This window comes from Tyto alba, unplaced genomic scaffold, assembly GCF_018691265.1.
Source record: "Tyto alba isolate M040663 unplaced genomic scaffold, T.alba_DEE_v4.0 Super-Scaffold_1000006, whole genome shotgun sequence".
NCBI lineage: Eukaryota > Metazoa > Chordata > Aves > Strigiformes > Tytonidae > Tyto > Tyto alba.
In genome coordinates this window covers 22,670,019-22,691,304 of record NW_024881272.1, presented here as the reverse complement: position 1 = coordinate 22,691,304, position 21,286 = coordinate 22,670,019, and the positions used below count along the sequence as shown (strand labels likewise).

The 21,286-nt window shown below is 39.8% G+C and overlaps 1 protein-coding gene across 2 annotated transcripts in view; it reads left to right on the top strand.

Moving 5' to 3' along the window:
• Positions 1-3,160: 3,160 nt before the first annotated feature.
• Positions 3,161-21,286, top strand: part of ST6GALNAC5 (ST6 N-acetylgalactosaminide alpha-2,6-sialyltransferase 5) — a 73,426-nt gene continuing 55,300 nt past the window's right edge. Inside the window, exons 1-2 of one of the 2 annotated variants that reach the window (XM_042804788.1) lie at positions 3,161-3,397; positions 4,056-4,277. In XM_042804788.1, the coding sequence (XP_042660722.1) occupies positions 3,332-3,397; positions 4,056-4,277 (288 nt within the window). In that variant the 5' untranslated portion in view covers positions 3,161-3,331. The remainder of the gene's footprint in view (positions 3,398-4,055; positions 4,278-21,286) is intronic. The other variant, XM_033000570.2, reaches the window with a different exon arrangement.

Genomic DNA, 21,286 nt, shown 5'->3' with positions numbered 1-21,286 from the left:
CTCACTCTTTTGTGAAGGGTAGGAAATAAACAAACCCTCCATTTTCTTAAAAACTGGGTACAGATCTAAATCAGTTATCTAAAGTATTCTCTCTTTTTTTTTTTTTTTTTTCAGCAAAGTAGTCACACTGCCATCAATGAGTCACAAACTTTTAAGACTGTCTGGGCTTTCATTCTGAGGAGGTGACAGGGCTGAAGAGTAGCTGCAGCTTCCCCTTTGGAGGCATTCTGTGTACTGACTGAATGCACAAACACCCTACCTCCTGATGTAGTGGAACGGAGAGAGGGACAGCAAGGTCCAGAGTAGGGTTTGCTGGAGTCACACAGGTGGTAGGCAGCATGCTCAGGGAAAACGTCTGGGCAAACATCTGGGTCATCAGCAGGAATACTAGCCATTGCCCTCACCTTAACTTGCACTGAATATTTTGGCTACCAGTTGCTGAGATGCAAAGACATACATGAAGAATAAGAGGCTTTTCCACCTGAGTACTCATTCCAGGCCAACCATAATGTGGAAAGTATGTTTATAATTGTTTATTCTATTAAGGTGTAGATTATGCAGTGTTGTCTCTGTATGGACTTCGTGAGAAATCAACCACAGTTTGAAAGGGTGTTTTATATCTATACAAGGAAATCTCTGAAAGACAGCCTGGGTTAAAATGCATTATAAAATGGCAAGTTGCTTCATTCATCCAGACAGCTCATGGAAAGTTGCTGTTTGAGAACGTGTATTTAGGAATTGATGAAAGAGCTCTGTTGCTCCAAGTCCACTGTCAGTTTTGAGAAGTTTATCTCTATCTGCATCACTACTTCTTACATGGATTTCTCACCGTACGTGGACTTTTATTTTGTCATTGTCTTAGGTCCCCCTGAAGCTGCCAGAAGCAAATTTTTATTTCATGTGGCTATTTTGTCAGCCTGTAACTACCAGAAAGGTGAAAGTGAGAAGGGTAAATGGAAAGAGGGGACAACCCTGTCCTTTCCACGCAGATGAAAAGCTCTTCTCAGTCAGGCTTTGCTGAAAAACATAACCAGGCTCTGCCACTTTTTCTCCTGGGCTAGGGAAAGCAGCTGTTTATGTTTTAATGTGTCTTTACCTACAGTTCTAAGGAGGAATAGAAATGCACGGACAGTTCAGTATCCCTTGCATATTGAAAATAAATTGGTTGAATCAGGAAGTCAGATGGACTTTAAGATGTTCTCTGTATCGACTCCTTTCCAAGTTGATTAAAAGCTTAGAGTTTAGCCTATGCTCTTCTCCTCTTCACAAGTCTAACTATTGGGTATACAGATGCATATCTACATGTATGTAGATTCCAATAGCGTTGAAAAACAAACCTCCAGATAGCTAGAACTATTAATTCATATGAATTTTAGATTAAATAGCTGGGATATTTTCCAGATGATTTCTAAAGTTCCCATGCTTACACATAAAAACCTCCACAGGATTTACATTACACTACAGTATTTGTTTCAGTGAGCATTTTACTGCCAAGAATACTGTCTATGACCATCATGGCAATCTAATTAAATATTTGACGAGCAGAAAACTGGACATTATTCAAGTCAAGCTCAGCATTAAATTAGAAAATTTAGTTTGTCTGCTTTATCAGTAGATTTTTAAATCAGCCTATTCTACCAAAACCCATAAGTTTAGTGAATTTGGTCAGACATACTGTGTAACAGATGTCTAACATACAGCCGTGAGCCTAAATCATAAAAATGATGCTTCCGTTTGTCATGGTAAAATATATTAGAAAGGCTTAGAAAGGTCAATCACCAGCAACCTGCTTGCTGATAGTTGAGAAACAGCACTATAAAATGCATGAGCTGCCTTTTGTAGTCTCTTGCAGGAAGCCTTGGAGAGCCACAGATAATTTGCTTTCAATGATTCATCAAGTTGGCCCTTTGTTTCGCTAATTTGAGTGTCAAGTGCAACCACATAATAAAGAATTACCAAGACCTGATAAGATTCTTCTTATATTGCTTCGTTTGTCTTAACAACTGGTACTATTGAAACCAAACCCACAAATTGAATAAATAGCAAGCATGCGTGCAATGTGGCATTCTTCTTTGAAATGATAAAGCATGTTTACTGCGCTATCTGCTGATGTGCCATACATTCTTGTTTCTTTTTACTTTCTTAAGAGGCACTAAATGCTGCCTGCTGTACCAATGCTAGAGACAGCATTTGTTTCACTGTTAGTCCTGCAATGAATTAGTAAAGATAAAAAATGAATTTCAATGACAATTTCAGCCTTGAGAAAGCTGCTATTGTGACCATGGTTGAGTTAGCCTGCTGATCGTTTTCTCCTTAATGTAATCTTTAATGTTATATAGCTATAGGTTAGATGTGAAGCCATATATTAGAACTATTATTTCCATGAGTAGTTTCAAGAGAAATATCTTCATGATTAGGAGATAGATTTTTTTTTTTTTAATGCTATGCTGTCAGTTTAATAACTTCATAAGAAATCAACCTTAAAATGGCTTATTTTGAAGGGGCACATTTATAAATGTGGAATTCCCAGAGCTAGAAATCTATGTAATTTGGGGTCTGTTAATAAAGTTTTCATGACTGAATGGTACATTGTTAACACAAAGAAAGAAATAATAAAAAAACTTCAGAAGGCTGCTTAAGAGAGTGGGAAAATGCCTGTCTTCAGAAACCAAAAAGATGGCATGGGGAGCAAGCCTGTGAGATTTACAGAAAATTAAGAAAGCTTCTGTCAAAAGGTTTTGAAACCGGTTTTTAGGGCTCGTGAAACGTGTGAGAGACGGCGTGGTTAGTGCCGCACAGGAGTTGAGGGCGTCGATTTTTTTACTAACATAAATTTGAAGTATTGCCTGAATGCTGCCAGCTTCAGGAAACGCGGCTAGCGGCGGGAGAGCGACGAATTTTCTGCTAGGGAAAAATATAAATAGTGCGATATGAGGGTCGTGCCCCGGTGCCACAAGTAGGAGAGAAGCCTGGGCCGAGGGCGGCAAGCCCTGCGCTGCGCTGCGCTGCCCGCTAGCCCGGAGCCCGGTGCCCGCTCGCCCGGAGCCCGCCGCGGCCCGGAGCCCGGTGCCCGCTCGCCGCCCCCCCGCGCCGCCGAGACGCGGGCTCGCCGGCGGAGCAGCGCGACCGAGGGGGAGGCAGAAGTTAACTTCCACCTGCCCTGGTGCCGCCGCTGCGCCGGCGGGAGGAGGCGGGGGCGGAGGCGGAGGCAGGCGGGGCAGCCGAGGACCCGGCTCTGGCAGGCTCCGAGGGTCCGGCCGGGTGTAATTCCCCCCTAATCCCCGCCACGGCGGCGCTTCCCTGGCCGAGCCATGTCTGCGGCTTCCCCGCCATGCCGAGCCTAGCGCGGAGCGGGAAGACTGGCGGCCGGGAGGCGCACAAAATGAAGACCCTGATGGTAAGTGCATTGCTGGCACTGCTCATCCCGGCTCCGGCAGCGGGGAGGAGAGGAGCGGGCTGCCCCGGGCGCCCTGCACACGCTCAGCCGTCCCCGGGCTGCAGCCCCACGGCTCTTCGGGATCGCGGGAAGGCGAACAAAACCCCGGCGGCGGCGGCGAAGAACTTTCCGCCTGCTTTCTTTTATTCGTGTTGCTCGTGGTTTGGAGGGTGTGTGTGTGTGTGTGTGTGCGCTTTAAGGAGCGTATAGAAAACCGACCTGCTTAAAGGACGAGGCTGGAGGTAGCTGCGCGGGGGTGTGTGTGTGGGGATTGCACTACAATCCCCAACACTCGTTAAAATGCACGAACGACATGTCCAAAGGGGGACGGCTGCATGGGAATGAGAGGCGCGGGGGAGCCGGGCACCGAGCGGGGAGAAGGGTCAAGGAAGCCGGGCTGGGGGAGACGGAGGGAGGGAGGGCGGCGGGGGAGCGGGCAGGCGGAGGAAAGAGCGGGGCCCCCAGTTCTCTCCTCGCACTTTTGCCGGGCCTCTGGCGGCGTGAAACTTGCGGGCGCCGCGAGTGCGGCGGCGGGGAGCGGCGCGCCCCGCAGGGCCCGGCGGCGGGGGGAGCCCTCTGCCCCGCGGCGCTGAGCCGCCTCTCTCTCTGCCCCCCGCAGCGCCACGGGCTGGCCGTCTGCTTGGCGCTCACCACCATGTGCACCAGCTTGTTGCTCATGTACGGCGGCATCGGCGGCGGCGGGGGCCACCCGGAGCCGCGGCGGCGGCAGCAGCAGGTGGCGGCGGTGCCCAGCCGCCCGCCGGGGCGCGGCCAGCCCCACCCGGCGCTCCCCGTCGGGGCCGGCCTCCTGGAGGGCTACATCAGCGTCCTGGAGCACAAGGTGAGCCTCCGGCCGCGGGGCCGCCCCTCTCACCCGGCCCTCCGCGCAGCCGGTGCCCCCGCGCTGCCCCGTCCTCCCGAGGGGGCACCCGACACCGTACCCGCAAAGCTCTCCTTCATGCCCTCTCTGAGGTGGCCGGTGCCCCTCGGCGGGATCGCGGTGCCCTGGCTGGCTTCTGCAGCCCTCAGATGTTGTCATGCCTGGCCCCAAGTGCGGGCGTGGATTAACGGGGTCAGGACCCGGTGCACACCTGCAGTTAGGCTCTTGTGGAGTGTTGGTTATCTCCTCCCTTGCCCAGTAGAAGATGGAGGCTGAAGTGTTTTGTTTCTGGTGTTGGATGCTAGAGGTATGCTACAAATGTATGTTTGTGATGATATTAGGGAGGGTTAAAGAGGGAAGTTTAGTTACTGGAAGAGAAAGTCAATAGGTAGGTGTTTATTCTTATCTCGTTTTATCTTGGGAAACCGAAGAGAGCTGTATCTTCTGCACAAATGACCTTTTCATCCTCCTCCTGGGAAGCAGAAGTTGTCAACCATAGTCTCCATTCTAGAAATTGCGGGCACCTCTTTAATGGTGAACAAAATGATGTTCCTTCCCTTGACACAGGAATTACCAGGCTGGATAGTCAGACTGTAATATCCGTTTACCAGAGATAGGCAGACTAAGCTTTGATAGCTCACAGGACAGATGTAATGACATAAAGTGAGCAAGGTGGCACATCCATGCTGAAGAGATACTTGAGCTTCAGTATTTTCTCAGAAGGCAGATACTTCTACTTCTTGTGCAGTGTTCAGTTTGTTGCTTTTACCTGGAAACTCCAAGGACCCTCTGCCAAAACCTCAGATAATGTTTAGTACACACACTTTGTGCAGTAAAAATTTACTGTAAAAAATAAGCAAGGGGAGATTCTCAACTTTCTCATATATTTACATCCAGACTGACATCTTTCTGAAAGATATGTTGTCAGATAAGTTACTGGGCTCAGTTTAGAAGTATTGTGTAAAGACTAGTAACTTTGAGACACAGAGGTTTTTATTGTTCCTTCTGGCTTCACTTTCTATGCAAGAGTTATCTGTAGGGCTCTTAACACAGAAAAATAGCTCATGGTGGTCCCTTGTAGGCTTTATTTGCTTTTTTACATGGTTCTTCTGGAAATACTCAAATCTAATCTCTCTGTAGAAAAGGCCGGTTTGGCCATGGGGCTGTCTGCTGTGTGAGGTGTTCTCTTGTAATTCTTTTGTTCTTCTTGAACACGACTATAGTGATAAGGTGTAGATATATATGCATATGATTTTTGTAAGCAGTAATAATTGAAAAGGTATCTATGGGGTTTCTAGGGTGTATATGTGAGAGCCCTCTGACGCTGGCAACCACTTAGATTGCTTTCTTCTGACTCCCAGACACCTCTCATTAATAGAACATACTTAAAATCACTGTTCTATGTTCATTATTTTCCAGGGCAATTTTAATGTTTCCCTGTGTTTTGGAGAAAACCAATCCTCTAGCTTTTAATATATTGTAATATGGTATATGGTCCAAAACTCACAGATACTCCCTTTCTGAATTTCATTTCACACAGCTCATGCCTCACGGTAATAATCTGCTGAAGGTGTAATAACTTTTCCGCATAACTTCTGTGGGTCAGTAAGAAGATTGTGCAGTCCCTGCTGTGTTCCCAGCTTGCTTTGTCTTATTTTAATGCACATGAGATCATGCAGAGAGCTGTGCCACTGTGGTATACAGAGCAGTGAGGACACTGTATTACCATAAGGAGATGATGGGGGAGAGAAGGGCTTTCATTCTTAGTAGTGTATTTGTTTTACTAATTTAACAGACCCATATATTTAACATAGATTTACAATCTCAGCATGCATAGGATTCCTGCAGGATAAAAAACTGGAGAACACGAAAGATAGGAGGCATTAATGGTTTGAAAAAAGAAGGATGCAGGATTGGTGATGATGAGAATAGGGAGAGAGAGAGCAAGAACTAGGAAATCATGAAAAATTTTCAGAAAACGTATTTTTTGGGTGGGACACTGTAGACTGCAGGGGAGACGACAGCTTGAATAGCAAGCAGATTATAAGTCCAGCCCAAAGTGAGAGAAAAGGAATTGGGGAGGTTTAAGGTATGTTAAGAGAGCTGCAAGAAGAGAGCAAGATAAAATTCTTTAACTGTGAGAAGGACATGATATTTGAAGAGGCAGGGAAGTCCAGAAGGAGGTGAAAAGTACTGGCTGTATCAGGACAATAGGCTTGCAAAGGTAGAGGAGGAATGACTTCAGCAATGGTACATGTTATTTTGATGGCACAGAGGTGACAGTGTGAAATGACAATGGATGGTAGATTTTTCACAATACAGCTTCCTTAATTTTGCGTATAGAATCTGGGGATTATCTGTCAGGTTGAATGACCAGAAGCTGAATGACCATTATACAAAATTCGTCCTTAGTATATGTTCATGCATGAGTGACAGTTAGCAGTAGACTGAATGTCTAGATCATTCACACCTAGGAGCTGAAACATGTTCTTAACTTTAGAAAGACTTTGTTTCTGGATCCCATAGTTTGCTTTAATAGGAAAACCTAGTTTCATGGTTGTGGTGCTGTACCCATTCTAATGCATTTAATGAAGGTAAGTACGCACATATATGTAGAAGCTGTATGATAAGTACTGAAGTTATTATTAATCCATAGTTACAATATGAATATTGACAAATACAGAAGCTGTGTTATATGGCAGTATTAGCCATTTCTCTTCAGGGATAAAATATAATAATTGTCCATGTTGTGAAATACCATGTATTACAAATGTCTGTCACTACTAGCAATACAGCTCATTTAATAGTGCTGGGTGATCATGTATGGAGACTATTTGCCAGAAAGTCAAGGCACTTAGTAAAGTACCAATGATTTTGAAATATAGCTTACAATATTGTAATTACCAATTATTTTCCTCCTTTTATATTCAGGAAGAATTGTAGTTCCTCATCCATCCTGTCAAGATAAGCAGGCAGTCTCTGAGAATACAGCTAAAATACATAATACTCTTTTTACTGGGTTGAAGAGTCTTTTTGCAGGAGTCTCTTGTCACTTGGTCAGATTTGTGATGTTTTGTTTCTTAGTGCTTTGCTTTCATGGTTTCTGCAAGCCCATTTTTCCCTGCATCAAGCAGCAGAGATCAGAACCCATGTTCTTAGTTTTAGCAGCGTTTTGCAGTTTAGCAGTGTAAACTTCATTTTTGTTGAGCTGAACTCTTAAAACAAGAAAATTCAGAAATGCAGTGGATTCAGAGATTGGTTCTTGGCATTTCTCGTCTGCGTGTCCCAGAGCAACAGCAGTTGACAGTCATTGTTGATGGATGTTTGAAATGAATGAATGGTATCTTTTTTTGTTCCCAGTAGCCAGGTGTTTATATCCTGAAAACTCTCGCATTTGGAATAGAAAACATGGTTTGCTGATAGTTGCTATTTAAGAGGTCAGGGACTGAAACAAAGTAGCAGCTACCCTTCTACTTCGAGGAGCTGTTGCTTCCTACAGAGCCACGTTGGCAGAATGTAGCACAGTTTAGCTGTTGCATCTGTTCTGCAATTAGAAAGGAGGAGATCCAGACTGTCAGACCAACTTCTTTCATGAATTCTTCTAGGGTAATCCTGAAGAAAAATCCTGAAAGAGGTTTTGTCACTGGCATTGAGGAAGCAGAATTATGCTCTTCCATGGGGAGGCATGGGGATAAGACTTTCTGTTGATTTATCATAGTGCTAGCAAAAAATTACAATGCTAATATTTTTAAAGCAATTACTGCATACAAATAAGACACTGTTAATGAAAGTAGGAAACCTAGTACTATTCCAGAACTTTCAAGAAATAAATATTTAACCATTATATTACTATTCTGAAATGAATGTGAGAACATGTCTCTGGATAGTTAAAAAGCTTTTTACCCAGTATTGACTCAACAGTTGGTACTGCAAATAAAATATGAGTTTGTCACGTATGTAATTGAATAATATTTCAAGCCATTAAAGATTTTGTTTCTTAGAAAATATAAAAAATCATATCAAAATCAATCTTGCAGACAAAAAGTATGATTTATTAGAATCATGTTTAAATACCTTGAGAGCATTGATATCAACATAATTTAAGTGATCACAATGATTTCTTAATTTATGATAATATAAATTATCATATGCAAAGAAATCTTTGTGATCCCTTTAAATTAATGCAGCTCAGAGAATAGTGTAGTTAATGAAGTGTTTGAGGAAGAGTCATTCTGCAAATAGTGCTATAGCTCCTTAATCTCTGAGACACAATAAGTTGTTCTGGGATGAAACTATTTTTTTCCAGGATAGTAAACCTTGTGCAGTTAAAATGGGGGGGATCTTGGCTTTTTAAAATTCTTTTTGATAAGTATTGGATAGAAAATAGTTTGGAATTTGAATTCTTACCTAAATAGTTAAACCATGGATGGTTTTGGGCTGAATAGTTTATGGGATATCACTAAGCCAACCTTCATAACTAATTTGTGTGGAGATAGAAAAGAATTAAATTATTTTGAGGGTTTTAGTCTCTTTCAAATGAATTTATCACAGAATCGTAAGGTATCTTACAACAAACCAGCTTGCCTTGCCTGAGGTGGGATTGAGCCCACTGAGTTGAAGTAAACCATGTACCATGATTTTGCTACATGTTCCTATTTGCCTCTGAAATCCTTACCTGAAAGGAAAGGAGCACAGACTATTATGCAATTATTTGATGGAGCTTTTATTATGTGAGAGATCCACAAGGGGGAGACTTTATTCTAGAATAACCTTTCTGGGGGACACTTCCGTCTGTCGGAGATCTACGCAAGATGTGAGTCCAGAAAGCCCCTTGGTCAGTGTTTTGTTGACTTTTTGGCTTTTTTTTTTATTATTTTTGAGGTACTGTAGTTACTCTTTACGTATGTTTATTAAAACCCTCATAAAGTTGACAGAGTAAAAAAAAAAAATAAAATTTAGGACTGTGACAGTTGGTGAATGTGACTGAATATCCACACCCATAGAGCAGAGACAGTTGTTTTACCAATTTACCCAACAATTGAATAATGACTATGTTGTGCTGTATGTTTTCTTGCTTTTGAGTGACTGCAGTAGTTTGCTTTTTCAGCCTAACAAATCATAATACTGGATTAATTCATTTTAATGAACCTTGTCTAAAATTTTTAGCAGCTTCTGTGTGCACTAGATGATAATACCTAGTGTGCAATACAGAGCACACAGCAATGATAGGGAATGTTGGGACATTTTCCTCTTTTCCAGGTTGCTTGGCACCTCTGCAAAGAACCAACAGTCATAGCCTGGCACTGTTTCTACTTAGAGTATCTTGAAATATTTTCAAATCTTTACACATAGGTATCAGTTAGCTGTGTAGCTTGTGCATCTATTTTATGAGAAAGGCCATATTCTGTAGTTGGACAAATGTTTTATAGAATTCTGACTCCAGTGTCTGCTTGAGAGGAAACAAAAAGGTTAGCTATCAGGATAATAAAGAAAAGTAATATTTTAGAGTTAGCAGTATTGCCTAATTCTTTCAAAAATAAATGCCATTAAAGATGAAGTCTTACTAGTAGAGGTAGTGACTCCAGGCAGAGGTCAGGACTGGTTGCTTAAAAGAATTGTCTAAAAAGAGTGCAGCTACTATTAAATATTTACATGTACCTGAAAATTGAAAGATGCTTGTTGTGCATCTAATATATGGTGTTATTACATGAATTCATGTAACATGATGCACTAAAACCTACCCAACCACAAACTAGCTGTGTTCTGATCATTTCCTGGTTATTGAGAAAATAAAGAGTAAATCATTGTTGTTATACTGATAAGAGAGAAAGTACTGGAATTTATACCAGATGAAGATCTTGCCCCATGTAATTTGTGATTTTTTGTGATGTAGCTTTATTCTTTCTTAGAAACTGAAGCAAAAAAGATAATTTCAGAGACTGTATCACAAAATCTTGATGATTGGTTTCAGTACAAACATAAATAGTAGATAGGTGGTCAGGTCAAGACAGTTAATGCAGAACTGTGTTTTAATTTGCTCATGTTTTAAAACAGTCACATCTCGCATCAATATTGGATACCATGAAATTGGTCATGATATGTTATCTTGTTTTTACAGCTGACTGAGACAAAGTTAGTTTTTTCTTTTTTTTTTTTTTTTGTATAAGAAAAATTGCAGAAGCATGAAGATGTTTTTATTTTGCACTTCTGTTTTTTGATTGATTCTGGATTATAGCCTGATTAGTGAAAAGTGAAGAATGAGTAAGTATGCTATTTCCTGTTTTATGAATATCCTGTGCATCATATTTTAATAAGTGCATGCTGTTTCCCTTGTCTGCTTTCCTCTCTTCTTTTGTTAACATGCAAAATTCTTCATTGGATGGATATGCAAATACTTCCAGGCAGGGAATTGATGACACTTTGTCTGCCAGTGAGATTTTCCTGTCTCACATGCAAAACCCCTTAATTTTTTTTTCTTTTAATTTTCATCATTAGTTTCAATGACCACATTTATATTTCTAGTATGTGTTGAAGATGTTATATTTGATAACCATTAAAAGTTACCATATTGTGCACTTTTTTCACACAGTCTTTCACTGTGAGCATTTTAGGCTATTTTCATCTTCCTGTTGAAGACAAAGTGTTCTTTTGAAGGATTTTAATCCTTAGTGGAAACAAGTCTGAACTAAATGAGATTTTCAATGACAGGAAATGTAATTTTTGTTCATAGCTGATGGATATCTCTCAATAGAGTTCCTTAAATTCTCCCTTTCTGCTTGTCCTGGGGCATAAGTGGATATTGAGTGTCATCCTAACTATGTGATATCCTCCAAACAGCACAGTGCAGGTAGTTTCCTTTTCCCGGTGACCTTCCCTATTAGTTTAACCTGTATTGCTCAGTAATGCTCTGTATGCACATCCTTGATGCTGATGTGGCATTGATACGAAGAACTCAGTGTATTAATTGAACTTCTAATTAGGGCAATTATGATCAAATCAGTAGTCATTTGGTGCTGATACAAGCAGATGTGACAGCACAAAAGCTACTTTGAAGGTGAGGTGAAGCATCGTGATATTTCACCTCACTGTTTCACTTCATCCCTAAGCAATCTCCATTAGTCATCACTCTTTGCTCTAATAGTTAAAGCTTAAAGTGTTAAGACCAGGTTAATTACCGAATTTTGCTATCAGCTGGAAAAGCGAGTATTTTCAGTTCAGAAACTGCTATTAATTGTTCTCCATTGTCATTCTGAAAATATGCAAATGAAGTTGAGAATAAGCCACATAGGAAGTGAGGGGACAAGTCAAAGCTGAAACCTTCTGCCTTCAGACAGTCTGTTTGCAACAAAGTGCAAAATACAAGTGGAGAAGTGGAGCTCTGAGGTGCCCCTTCATGGTGTTCTGTGAAAGACAGAGTTGGGTGCTGAGACGGGTACACGTCTGTATAGAGAATATGCCTCGTTTGAGCTGAGGGTAGGCAAATCTGGTAATAGTGTTAGTGCCTGGACTGTATTCAGAGAGACATACAATGTAAGAAAAGCACAATATTTATACTAAGTGCAATAATAAATACTAATTTCTTACTGTAACCTTGTAAGAAAACGTCAGAATAAGATCGGGTTATTTTAAAGTACAGAGGCGGGCAAATGGTGATATTTAATTGATTACTAGTTTATTTTTTCACAATGACAGTGGATGAGTGCAAAATGTTAATTGTCCAAGAAAAGGGAATGTTAATGGGTTTATCTGGTATGCAGGCAGTGTAGGTCAGGTTTTTCTTAATTCAGATTTAATAATCTGTACTGTTCTAAGTAATATAGAACAAGAATATATAAATATGTACTCCATTGTCGAGTGCAACACGTTAAGAATTCATTACAGCTGTAGAAAAATTTCTGTTGTAGAATGGATGGCTTAGTAAGAAACAACCTGGAAAAGAGGAGGAGAATGTTTCTCAGTATACAGTCAATACATTTGGAATATTCATTTTTGTTTAGCAAATACTATATTTTAGTGTGCTATTAGCATCCTCAGATATTGGTATGATGTTAATATTGCAGAAACAAAATATTCTGTAAATTTTGTGCTGTTGGACAGTATTAAATCAGAATATATCTTGCTGTCAGCTATAGCAGGTCATAAAAGTAAATGTAATAACACTCAGCAGAGCATCAGTCTAAAAGTTATCTCTAAGAAAGAGAAAAATTTAACAGTGCAAGTTTGTGCACATGTGTATCTGTATCAGGCTTTCTGCACAGGAAGGTTAAAGGACTATTGTTACACTTAAGAAATGGTTCACTGAGAAATTGGCTTCTAGAGGCTGCATTCATCACTAAGTACATGCTAGTTACCAGTTTACCTACATGACGTTAAAACCTTTTCTCCCATTTTGAGACACTGGGCCATGTTTTGTAGATAGTGACATTCAGGCTCATTACCTTCTAAACTTTCTTGCCTGCATTGCATTCTCTGTGGATAGACATTTTTATTCTGTTTCAGTGAAATGTACCCATGTGACTTGTACGAAGCATAAGCATCTGAGGAAGCACATAATTGAGGCAACTGACAGGAAGGCAGCACATGGTTGTGGACTAATAAAGTGTGATGCAGAGATCCCAAAGCGAGTGGAGGCTGGGTCAGTCTACCTAGGTTAGTTCGAGACAGGCTCGTTAGCTTGAATTTGGAAGCAGAATAGTGACCTGTATCTAAGCAAGTAAATCCTGACCTTTGGCAGGTGCATTTCTTCTGGAGCTGGGCTGGCTCTACACTGTACTTTCTGTGGCAGTCAGGGTCAGGATGGGCTGAAGCCACACGGGGTGCCTGGGGAATGGTGGTACAGACACGCTCAAAACATTTCTGGACAATTCTCAAGTGCAGTGCCAAGGACTGAAACTGCATTTGAAATACTAACTGTTCTTTAACTTTAGCCAAACAAACTATATACACCTTGTATTTGCAGAAAGTGAACATTTGTCCACAACAAAGATACGTTTAAAAAACATTATGATTTCCAGGACTTGTCCATGGTCCTTACAAGAAAGCTTTTGGCCAAATGCATGGAAGCAGTGCTCTCCCCACCTTATCCTTAGTATTTATGCAGAGAGCAGAGGCTCACAGGGAGTATGTGCTGTTGTACAACCTGTGCTATTCCTTCCCTGCTCCACTCTGGCTTTTAGTATGACATCTTTGGGTCAGTCCTTCAGACACTTGGCTGAATTTCATCTTTGGAGATTAGAATAATGACAAATGTGCTCTTAAATTTTGTTGCTGTCCATTTTGTTCCTAATGCTACTGTAAAAGGGTTAGTTTTACACATCTCAGCATATTGATTGATTCCAAAATAGGAACATAAAACCTCAAAATACAGCCAGTGGTCTGACTGCAGCTGCCGGAGTGTTGCAGAGTTAATACTGCCTGTCCTTCCTCAGCTCATCTGCCTGCGCCTGGATAACTGTAGTTGAACTCCTATTTTTTTAAAAACAAAACAACAAAACACTTAGTGGTTTATTTAGATAATTTCTTTCTTAATTCTTATATTCTATAAAATGGTCATTATTCATATTATTGATGATTATCCAAAACACATTTTACAAACTAAAATCCGATGGCAAAGTCACCGCTATTACCCCTTGTTCATCTACTTATGTATTCTCTGTGTGATGCTGCTCCAGGTTTCTTTCTGTTTTTAATAGTGATTCATGAGCCTTATGAAGACTGAGACAGTTTGTTATAATATTGCTCATATTATGCATGAGAACCACCTCGGACATGAATGGGACTATACATAATAACCAGCACTTCAGTAAGGCTTTCCCCCTCTTGCCGAGTGCCAGCTGACACGATGTCTAAGCATATGTCTGTATGGGATTTTGCCAGCAGACGAGAGCCTGCGCTGCCCTCCTTTAGAGCTGGTTGGAGATGCACCGGCTCTGCTTTGGCAGCTGAGTAGCTGCAGTTAGCATGTTGCTAAGCCAGAACTAACAAGCTTGACTGAGAGGCAGGGTTTATTATCTTGGACTCAGCAGCATGTTTAGTGTGGTTGTGTAGCTTATACCATAGAGCTTCTCTGTGTCCTACAATCTCGATGCAAAGGCAGAGCTTGCTTGTGGCTGGTTGTATGGAGCATGGTCAGTATTTGTTTGCATCTCCCTGCAGAAACCTGTTAGTCCATATCCTAATAGTTTCCCAACCCTGCTCCAGAGGAGCATTTTCAGTCTTCTGCCACACCACCAAGAATTTCCTAATACAGTCAGAGAATAAAACGACAACCTACAGATTTTTTTCTACAATTGTGCACTTCTCAGTGTTCAACTGGAAGTCTTGTATACCCCACAGTACCCTTGTTACTTAAATTATGGTCATTAGATTGTCCCATGTTTAGTACACTTAACAAAAAAGGACTGTTTTTCAGTGTTTCTCTTCTGTACAGTGGCCTAATATGATAGATGATGTTGCGGATCAGGTTTTCAAAGTTTGAAATGAGACCCTAAATTAAGTTCACAGAGCATGATTTAGTCATCTAAGTCACCATTTATGACAAAACATGCTGTTTTCACTGGGCACATACTTATCAAAGAAAAGATTTTAATTGCTTTGCTTTAGGAAATCATGTTTGTGAATGAAGCTGAGAGGGTTTCTGCTTCTAATATGGCTATTTCTATACACATAGGTTATTTAATTTGTAATATTTGTTTTCATTTGTGTTTTCTGGTATTCTTACCATGTATACTTCTTTGGAAATGTTCATGACTGTATCTTAATTTCAGTCAATGAGGAATTTTTGCTGATAGGATATTTAATATTATCTTCACTAATATAGGATTGCTGAGCCTTAATGTTACTCTTTCTGTATGTAATTATCATATCAATAGATATAATTTTGATGTATCTTTTAATTTTTATGAATAGCCAAAAGCTCTGGGTTTTAAAAGTAGAATCAAAACTAGAGCTAGATTCTTCACCTTCACTGTATCTGCTTTATGTCTTGGTAGCAATGCAAAGAAGCAATGCACCTAGTTATAGATATGCTGAATATTCTTTCTCAGGAGTAGTGTTGGTGTATCACTTGATGGTTTAAGGGCATAAATGAGGTACTTTGTGCAGCTGGTAGATGTGGAGGAGGGATGTCAGGGCCAGAAGGATATATCTGGTATTAATGTGTCTAATTTCTTCCAGCACAGTGATCCCTTTTGATATGCATCAATTTGCGCAATACAGAACAGCTTTCAGAGTATCTTTAATTATGCCTGTGGATATTTTGGCCTGGAAAGTGAAATGAGGCTTTAGAATCACCTTTCACTCCCAGCTGTGCTGATTTGAAACTTTGCACAGCTTGTTACCTACCTGTAAGTTTAGGTATCATGTTTCTGCTCTCATGAAAGACACTGAATATGCAGCATCCTGGGCTTCAGTAGAATGTGTAGCTGGCTCTCAGTCTTCCTGTCAGAGCTCTCACTGCTGTCAAGATTGAGTAACAACATATCCTATATGTACATACACATATAACCTGTAATAGCATGTATTTTCAAATCAAATCAAATCTAGATTTGAGACAATCCACAGGACCTGAAAAACTTTCTTTGAGATTTCGTATTGATACGGAATACAGTGAAACGGCTGTGTTAGGAGCACCATAGAAATAGAGTGTATGCTAAAACCAGACAGAGCCATTATGCTTGTATCGGTGCTCTCGGACACATATAGAGTAAATTGATTGATGATAAGATGCATCAGCTTTATTAAAGTTCCTCAGAAATGATTTTTTATAATTATGCCACTTCCTAGGTATATTTTTCAGTGTGTTATGAAGATGACATATCCTATTTGTAGTGCATAATGTGAAAAAAAATAATTTTAACATGACAATTAGTGTTCTAACATTTGAACTTTCAGGTATGATGGTTAATTTTCACGGTCTATAGCAAATAAAAAAAGAACATTAATTCCACTTGAAGGTGTAAGAGGTGATTTTAGCCATGTCATACTAAGTTCCAGGACCAACAGTTATTTAAGTTCTCAAGACTTTTTAAAATTGAGTGCCTTGCTCACAGGAAGTGCATGAAAACCTTGTGGCTGAGATCAGAGCTAAAACCAGTTATAACAGAGGAGCGTGTAAGCAGGTTTAGTGGAATTGTAGTCCCATTGCATCTTGATTGAAGATGATGAGGTTGCATCTGCTTGTCTTTTTTTTATTGGAATTGCTTTTTTGCGTACTAGTCTGCAAAGCACCAAGACTTTGAAATTCAAAATAAAAGTAATCTTTTAAAAAGTTTTCTAGTTCCTTTTTGTTTCCCTTGGAAAACAAATAGATCTGTTGATTTATTTATTTTTTTTCATAACCCGTTCTTTACATCAGTAAAACTGCTGAAAATTACATTACACTGTGTTTATTAAAGTTGTGCTCCTATGCAGTCATACACATAAGACATCTTATACTGCCTTAAGGATTAAGTTAAGCTCCTTTGTCAAGCCTGTTGGTATGGCAGGACTGTTAATCTTTAACTGTCAGAGTCTGGTTAGATCCTTCTTTAGACTGAGGCCATGTCTAAGTGCAAAGAAATTAAAATGAATCAACTCTCCTAGTATTTATGCCTTCATATTTTTGCACAGAGCCATCGATAAAAAGAGAAGCTGTGTTAGACGTGTATTTCTGTAAGAAGATTGCATTTCAAGGTCTTATTTAGCAGCATCATAATTTGCTTTATGTTTATGCTTGTGAATTATGAAGACAAAGTTGACAGAAAGTGTTCAAAATATTAAATTAATGAAAATAAGATGTGCAGTGGGTGACAGCTCATTGAAAGGAGGACAGGGGAAATTTTGTGAACCTACATTTCCTAATTAAAATTCCACAGAATCGTCTACAGTATGTTCATGTCTTATTGCATCAGTAATTACTCTTACATTTTTCCTTTCAAATTACAACATTAAGTCACAAAAGAAGAAATGTGCTATAGTTGTAGCATATTTAGACAAGGAAAGACTTGAAACAGAACTATATGAAAAGAATGGTGAAGCTGGGAGGCAAAGATACATTCAGTGTGAAAGATTAAAGCTAATATTTTTGCCCCCACAGTGTATAAAACTGGTAGTAAGGAGCCACAGTATTGTGCTATAGGTAGCAAAGGTTTACATTTTGCTGTGGATGTCTACACCATTTAATTAATGTTGTCCTAGCTAAAACTTGTGAAGAGGAATCTTTAAATAATTATCTGGCAATAGCCAACTAGTGCAGTTTGTGCACATATTCATTCAGAGTGGTAACATAATCATCCAGTGAAGTGATACAAGTTGTATGTTGAAGCAGTAGGTAAAATATACTACAAAGAAGCTGTTGAGTGTGGTAGATGCCTAAATTGTGCTTTTCTAATCAGGCATTTTCTAATTTTTTGAAATAATAGGAAAAGAAACCCTCAACAAGTAATAATTTGCTTGTGCATTCTCCTTCAAATACAGTTTCAAGTGGCTGTTTTGGGATTTTACACACATATAACCTTCCCCATTTTCTTAAACAAGAGGTTCTTTTCCTCAACTCATTAAATAATAATGCTTCGTACTTACATATCACCTTGCTTCTGAGGATCTCCAAATGCTGTAGAAGCATTAAATGGAGACTCCTGCCTTAACATACAGGAGTATTAATTCCTTATAACATAGGGGAATAGTGAAACAAAAAAGTTCAAACCACAGTTTTGACCTTGGGTGTCCAGCAAGGAATTTCAGGTAGGAATTTGAAAAGTGCTGAAGTATTGAAAGCTGAGGAGATTCAACCTCAGAATAGATGCACAAGCAATCATGTGAGATACCTGACTTCCATGCATGGCTTAAGTGAAATTTCAGATTTTGTTCTATATAACACTAAAGTTATATACAGTGGATTGGGAGAGTTATGCATCTGAAGTAGATTCAAGATGCCTTTTCTGCTGCGAAGAGCTGCCTAACAGAAAAATACCTAAGTGCACTTTCAGTTCAGCTTTTCGGCTTGAACAGGATCACGGTGGAGGATAGTTTAGCTTAGATGAAAGATAACAAAGGAGAATGCTCTTTGTGGTCTTGAGTTGGGGATCTTACATGGAAATGGCATGTAAAGCTTTTGAGTTCCTGCTCCAGAAGCTGTTAAAGCACATATTTTGAGTAGCACATAAATTGGAGATTATAGCATTACCTTGTAACTTTCCAAGGAGCTTTCTAATCTGTTTTACTGAACTGTGTAACTCCCCCAACTTCATCATGTGTGGCAATGTTAGATGTCCTATGAGGCTGCCAGCTTTAGCCCCTGTCAGATCATAGTCAGACACACAGAAAGAGCAGTCCTTAAGCACAGATTTAGATGGTGGCTGAACAAGGCTTTTGAGGACAACACTTCTGGTTTTGGCTTTCAGGTTCTGTCAAAGTGTCATCGACTATGTCTGAGCCACTGAGATCTCACTCTAAATTAGTACACAGGTACTTAAATAAATGACCTGATTTTCAGAGCAGGTTGAACCACATGCATTTTGCAACAACTCTGGTGACTTAGGGCAGGTTAACTCTTTAAGCATGGTATTTGATGTGCACAGCAGAGCTGCGCAGTATTTTGGGCTCTAATAAACTTTAATGGGGCATGCAAATGCAGGCACTGAACAGTGTTAAATAGGCACCCTTGGGTCCCTAGGGAAAGAGTGTATTAATCATACTGGCACCAACTATTTATACAAAGTTCATTAGTTTATTGTGCCTTAAAATATAAAATAAATACCAAATATTTTTATTATATTGTGCGTGTGGTATCCATTATATGACATATTAAAAATATAATCTGTTTAAAAATCAAATAAATGAATTTCATTGATGGGGAGAATAATCATGATAGCATATCTCAGGTTTCATTTTGCATATTTAAGTAATCCCATCATATTTTAGTGTAAAGAAAAATAAAATCCTTGCCTGACTGCAGAATACCAACAAATAGGATGATTTAAAATGTATTTGAATGTAAATGTTGTGCTTGTATAAAGTACCTGGCTGATAGTTTTGGAGTATGAAGTCTATCACAATTCTGTGAAACAAAAACAGTTTGGGAAGAGCAGGAAAAATCTTGCCATATACCCAGAAAGATTGTCTTGAGGAGCAAAGGTAGAAGTAGTCTTTAGACTGCCAGATCAGTCATTAACCTCTCTATGACTGCAGATCCACAGTTTCCTTGGACATTGAGTTGTGGCAAAATCACTTGTGGTGTGACTGTATTTAATCTAGTAGATGAAAATGGTAGGTCTCCTGAAATTCTGTAGACTATAAGGGCATCCACTATATGCTTAATGTTTAGATAGCCCTTGGCTTTCTTTGCCTAAAATTTGCAAAGTCTAAAGAGTATGTACAGAAATTGTAAATACAAGAATACAGATACAAAAAGTTTCAATTATTTTCTGTATAACAGTAGTGAGGTATGAGCAACTGGGTACGGAAATACAGGATTTATGGAGTATCATCATTGAGAAAAATGAAGCTGGTCTTTCAGGCTTAACATCACACAGCTAAAGTCTAAATGACCTCAGTTTTCTTTGCTTCCTATGGATTAGGAGTAAATATTTTTCTCTTCCCTTTCAAAGGGTAAAAATAAAGATAAGACGATTCTGTTCTTATTTAAATTAGGAAAGTTGGAGAACTGCAAGTAGTGAATCCTGTTTTCATGGATAATAAAAGTGCAATAAAAGCTGCACTGCACAGCTTTCAGAGTGAAGGTGTACAAACAAGACCGTTCTAATTAGACACTGAAATACTTATATTCCTGCCACTACGTTGTAGTTTAAGCCAGATATAAGGCTCACAAATGGTGAACCTTGACAAATAATCCAGCAAGTGATGTTGAGACTATGTCAGGGAAGGCAAACTCTGACAACTTCTTTTTTTCTCTTTATTATAATCCATCACTTCTTGGTGTGCATTTCCTAACGATCTTATATGGCAGACATTCTTGTAACTTTCTTTCACTTTGTGTTTCTTGGGAGAACAAAAGCATAGCACTGGATCACTGAGGCCATTCCCACATGCTGCTTTGCAGAGCTAGGAAGAGGTACACAAGGTCAGGAAACCCTGTGAATGAAATACTGTTATTCAGAGAGCCCAATCTTGCTTCTGATAAAACTCTGCGGAATTCTCCCCTGGAAATCGGTGGAAGCAGGATTAGTACCCAAGTCTGCAGCCCAATCAGTTGTTATTAGTAGAGGCTGCCAGTGCTGCGGGTGCAGGCCTGCAAGATGCACCTCTCTTATGTTGCCACACAGGCTATTTCCTGGTTTTTCTTTGAAGTGTTGAAATTTATAGATCAATAGAATTTGAAGTCAGAAGGGGTGAGTAGTATGCAGGGTCAGGCACTCTCTGTCAGATTCTTACAAATTAGGGAAAAGAGTGGGAGGCTGCAGTCTAGGGCTAATAATTGTTAGGTCCCAAATACTTCCTACATTGAATGTTTCTAAAAATCTTTGTACGTGGGTCTCATTGTTAAAGGAGCACAAGAATTTAGGATGCTGCAGAAGAAATTGGAACCATAGTGTTAATACAGAAATAGGAGTGGGGAAATAATTACATTATTTTAAAGCATTTTTTTAGGATTCTCTGCATTAGAGGGTGACAGTGATAGAAGGTGACACTTGTTTTTCTATCAACAGGTCTGGGTGTTAATAAAGTACAGACTTTGTCAATCCTTGTCACATATTACTCTGATAGTGTCTGTACAATGACCATTTGTAAGGAATTTTCATTTGAGGGTTGATGTTTCAGTGGTCATCCTCAAATCTGAGGAAATCTGTATGGTTTTATGAGCAGTGCCAGGATTATAGTGTGGAGGGATACTGAATCTCTCTACATTCTTGAGACTAGCACTGAGCTCAAGTCCCAGCGGTGCCCTGAAAGGCCAGAACTTCCTTTCATAAACCACTGACCTTTCTTGATTATCTTTGTGAACTGGTGCTGTCTTTCAGTTAATAGAACTT